Here is a 4616-nt window from a genome sequence, read left to right as displayed (position 1 = left end):
GGCAGTGCCAGGACGCAGCTCCCGATGCCAGCGGCTGCCCTAGCCTTTCCAAGGAGCCTGGGCTGGACCTGACTCGAGACTTCGGCGTCTCCTGAGCAGCGGCCTCCCCTGCACAGGGCAGTGCTGGGTGGCTGGCCGCCTGCTTTCTGAGAAGCCGCCTTGGAGAGCGGGGAGGCGACGGCATCTTCCAAGGGCACCTCTAGTCAGCACTGTCCTCGGTCGCCTGCCTGACCCACATTGGGCTCGGCTGGCACTTAGGGAAGAGACGCTCAAATGAATTAGTTTCTAAAAATAACGTGGCCTCTTTGTCTCTTATTTGTTAAAGCTCATTTGTCCTGTCCCTGCCCAGGGGCTCCCCTCTGAGGCCGTGCACCCGCTGAGCCCCCTGCACGTGTTCACGCAGGACCCGGGCCGCCCGGTGGGCAAGGCGGGGCCTCACTGCCCTCTCTTCTCCAGACTTTGCAGGTGATCTACCCCTACACCCCCCAGAATGACGACGAGCTGGAGCTGGTCCCGGGGGACTTCATCTTCATGTCTCCCGTGGAGCAGGCCAGCACCAGTGAGGGCTGGGTCTACGGCACCTCCCTGACCACCGGCGGCTCCGGGCTCCTGCCCGAGAACTACATCACCAAGGCCGACGAGTGCAGCACCTGGGTGTTCCACAGGTGAGCCGCTGAGGCCTGTGCCCGCAGACTTCCGGGAGGGGGGCCTGGGCTTGACCTGGACACGCCGGGCAGCAGCCACTGTAGACGGAGGCCCGGGAAGAAAGCCTGTGGCTCCAGGCTCCCAGGGAAGAGCTGCCCTGGGGATGGGAGAGCTGAGAATTGGGGTGGCTGGTTGGTCCTCCTGGGCTTAACCTCAGGCCTGGCCCTTGGGAAGATGCGCTGGGTGTGAGCTCAGCTCCCCTCCCTGCTCTCAGCAGAAGGCACTGCCTGTGGTCTTGCTGGAACTGACACCCCCACTGCTGGAGGGAGCGCAGGCCTCATCCCAGAGGGGAAAGGGGCGGGCGCGCTCCTGGAGCTGCCTGCGGGAGGGGCTCTCCGGCCTCCAGCAGCTGAGGAAGCAGTGAAGGGGCAGGGCAAGCAAGCGGGGCCAAGGTTCCACCCATGCATGTTGGGCCCTACAGGCTTGAGGAATCGGAGAGTGAAACTGGATTTTCTTTAGCTCTGAGATGTTGGGAGGTCTCAGTTTAAAACAAAAGAGAATAACCGTCCATTAGACTGTGTGAACCGCACAAGATTTCCTTGGTCTACAGTTGCTTGAATTTTACCAAAATAGGTCTCATTTGGCCACACATCACACTTACTGAGGCAGCTTTGTTACACGGGACCCACCTCACACTGTGAGTCCCGATCTATGCGGAGTGTTAAACCTCCCCTGGTGACCAGGACGTGCGCAAGGGCTGAAACACTGCTCTTCTGGTGTGAGCGTGGGTGACCTTTTGTATAAAGAGGGTGAGTCTGTTTACAGTTGAAGAAAGGGGCGCCTTGGAGAGTGAAAAGGTGCTAAAATTACTAAAATCAGACAGGTTTTTTGTTTTGTTTTGTTTAATCCTTACCTGATGATATTTTTCCATTGTTTTCTAGAGAGAGTGGAAAGGAGGGGGAGAGACAGAGAGAGAGAAACATCAATGTGGGAGAGACACATCAATTGGTTGCCTCATGCCGGCTCCCCAATCAGAGCCAGGAATTGAGCCTGCAGCCCAGATAACATGCCCTTGATTGGAATCGAACCTGGGACTTCAGTCCGCAGGCCGATGCTCTACCCACTGAGCCAAACCTATGGCCATAGACTTTTTAGAAAGAATTTTTTACTAACAACCAGTTAGCTTTATTATATTGTTAATTATAATAAGTTTTTTTTAAGTTAGAATTCTAAGAATAATACTGTGTTAAAAATACACAATCCAGAGCGGATGTTACACTGCACAGATTGCTGGGTCAGCAGATAGAAACCAGGACTGCGCAGGGCTGACTGGGCCTGTGGCTGCCCTCGTTCTAAAGAAGCGAGAAATCTAACACTTAAATGTTCTCCCTTGATACTGCCCAGGATGCTGACAGAGATGGTCACCGGATTTGCCTCACGGCCATGCTTAAATCGCAGTGTTTATTAAACAAGGCTTTTTGGAGGTCTTACTAATCCAATCATTTCAACCTGGTGTGAGTCGCTGCCTCCGTTTAGCGAGGCCTCTTTGGGCTCCTGCAGTTCTGGTGTCACCAGGAAGGGGAGCTCCGCTTGAGGCCCAGCATCTGGTCGGAAATGCCCTGTGGGTGATGATCTTGTTGGAGGTGTTTCTGAGAGGAAGGAAGGGCTTGGGGACAGGGAGGTAGAAGGGGGCGGGGGTAGGAGAGAGGAAAGTGACCATGAGGTTTTCTCAACTGTGAGAAGCCACAGGCAAAGTGGGGGAGACAGTAGAAATGCTCCCTGGAATGTGTGGGTCGGGATGAAAATCACCACAGAAAAGATGAAAGGCAACAGGAATTATTTATTTCTTTTGAGCCTGAAAAATAGGTGGAAACAATGGTACAAAATTGACACTTCATTATTCTTTCCATGACTTCAGTGTAGACCATGCCTATGGCGTCTTAGCACAGAATGCAGGCCTGTCTTGCCCAGGGGGTGAGTTCGTCTATTCCAAACAGAGAAGCCATCTGCCCCTAATGAATTAGCAGCTGACGTCAGCATGAAGCAAGATGCGCGTCCCAGGAAGGGGGCCCCCCGCTGAGCTTCCCCAACCCGGGCCTGTCCAGGGAGCGTTTGCTGCCAGTCCCGGCTGAGGACTCCCAGCGGACGCAGTGACCTTCTTCCTTATCTTCCTCTGCAGTTCTTACTCCATCTTAAATGCATCGTCTTCCAACGCGCTCCCATTCGGTGACGGCATATTGGACAGGCGGTTGTACGAGGACCAGGGCCTGGGGGAGATGGCGCCCCTCACCATCGTCTGCCAGCCCTCGCAGGTGAGGCTGCCACCAGGGCACGCCCTCAGCGGCACTCCAGGTCCCCTGAGCACCTGTTACCGAGGCTGAGGCCGCTGACATACACACCGGAGACGAGAAGAGCGAGACGGGGTCCTGACAGGACCACCAGCATCTGGTCTCGGCTGTCAGGAGGCTCTTCGCAGAGGGGAGCGCGTCAGCACGGGCAGCAGCAATCGTTGTATCTGTGTCGTAGGCCGTGGTGAGGATGAGAGGAAACAGGGCGGGGAGTCAGTGAAAAGGTGAAGAGCAGTTAGAGGTGCAGAATCCTCTTATAAAATAGATAAGTTATGGAGATGTAATAGGAAGCACAGAGAATATAGTGATTAATATCATAACTGTGTGGTGACAGATGGTTACTTATACACTGTAAGGTATATAAGTGTCAAATCGCTATGTTGTACACCTGAAACTATTATATGTCAACTATACTTTAATGAAAAATATCAAAGGAAAGAAGAAGGCTGTTAGCACAGTACCTGGTGCACAGTGAGTGTTCAGTGTACATTGGAGCGCTTGGTATATGTCAGAAAGTTTGCAGAATGAAGAGTTGGGAGAGTAGTTTGAACAATACAAAGGCAAGTTGAAAGTTCAGACATGTTGAGGATCAAGAGACTAGATCACTTTGGCTAGAGCCCAGGGCTTGAATTAGAAAACAGGAAGGGAAGATATGGGGAAGGCATGCCACCCCCACATATTAACTTCCTCCTCGGGCACCAAGGTAAATGCTGGCCAGTGTGATGCCTGTAGCCCTAGGGAAACGGGGAATCGCTCAGAAAGAAGGCATGGAGGGACATCTACCGCAACCCACCCGGCAGTTGTAGAAACCAACATCATCTGGACATGCCTTTGACCAGGCCCTGTTTCATCACCTGACGTAGAACCATTTCCGGGAGCACCAACATGTATGAGTTGGACAATAGAGCCTAAACATGGTTAGAGCAGGAAGGCAGGCCCTCACTGTTGGAGGAGACCACAGGACCATGTGGTCTGACACCAGGCACATAGAGGTGAGGCAGACGTGTTTGTGGTAATGAGCGTCCTCACTCCCTGAGGGAGCTGAAGAGGCCTTTGCCGAGGGGAGGACGCCGTCCCACCAGTGGCTTTCTCTACGTGCCAGCTAGTTTCATCTCTAAGCAGTTACTGCTCCTCTACGGACCATAGCAGTCGCACTGATAAGGCCATTTTCTAACCCTTCTGATTTCGCAAAGCACTGCAGTTCATCGCATTTGAGCCTCAGAATAACCTGTGAGGTCTGCAGGAGGACAGGCCAAGTCATACATTCGCAGAACCCGCTCTGGAGCTCAGCTGGCCTGTGCCTGGCCCGGGCCTGTCCACTGTCTTCTCTCCACTAACAGCTGTTTCTCACCTGCAGCCTCTGAGGGCCAGCAGCCAGCCTGGCCCCCAGAAGAGATGCCTCTTCGTGTGTCGGCACGGCGAGAGGATGGACGTCGTCTTTGGGAAGTACTGGCTATCCCAGTGCTTTGATGCCAAAGGTGAGGAGCTGTTTGTCCTCTTCAGCATTGCTATGCCTATTGTGGCCTCTAGAGGGCACAGTCAAGCTACCTTTATCTAGATCAGCGGTTCTCAACCTGTGGGTTCTGACCCCTTTGGAGGTCGAATGACCCTTTCACAGGGGTC

General features: G+C 53.7%; 1 protein-coding gene across 1 annotated transcript in view; it reads left to right on the top strand.

Moving 5' to 3' along the window:
* Positions 1 to 4616, top strand: part of UBASH3B (ubiquitin associated and SH3 domain containing B) — a 37283-nt gene that overhangs the window by 5309 nt on the left and 27358 nt on the right. The window contains exons 6-8 of the mRNA XM_014543241.1: positions 457 to 665; positions 2825 to 2957; positions 4351 to 4471. Coding sequence (XP_014398727.1) covers positions 457 to 665; positions 2825 to 2957; positions 4351 to 4471 — 463 coding nt within the window. The remainder of the gene's footprint in view (positions 1 to 456; positions 666 to 2824; positions 2958 to 4350; positions 4472 to 4616) is intronic.

This window comes from Myotis brandtii, unplaced genomic scaffold (genome assembly GCF_000412655.1).
Source record: "Myotis brandtii unplaced genomic scaffold, ASM41265v1 scaffold1089, whole genome shotgun sequence".
NCBI classification, from domain to species: Eukaryota; Metazoa; Chordata; class Mammalia; order Chiroptera; family Vespertilionidae; genus Myotis; species Myotis brandtii.
This window is presented reverse-complemented; position numbering and strand designations above follow the sequence as displayed.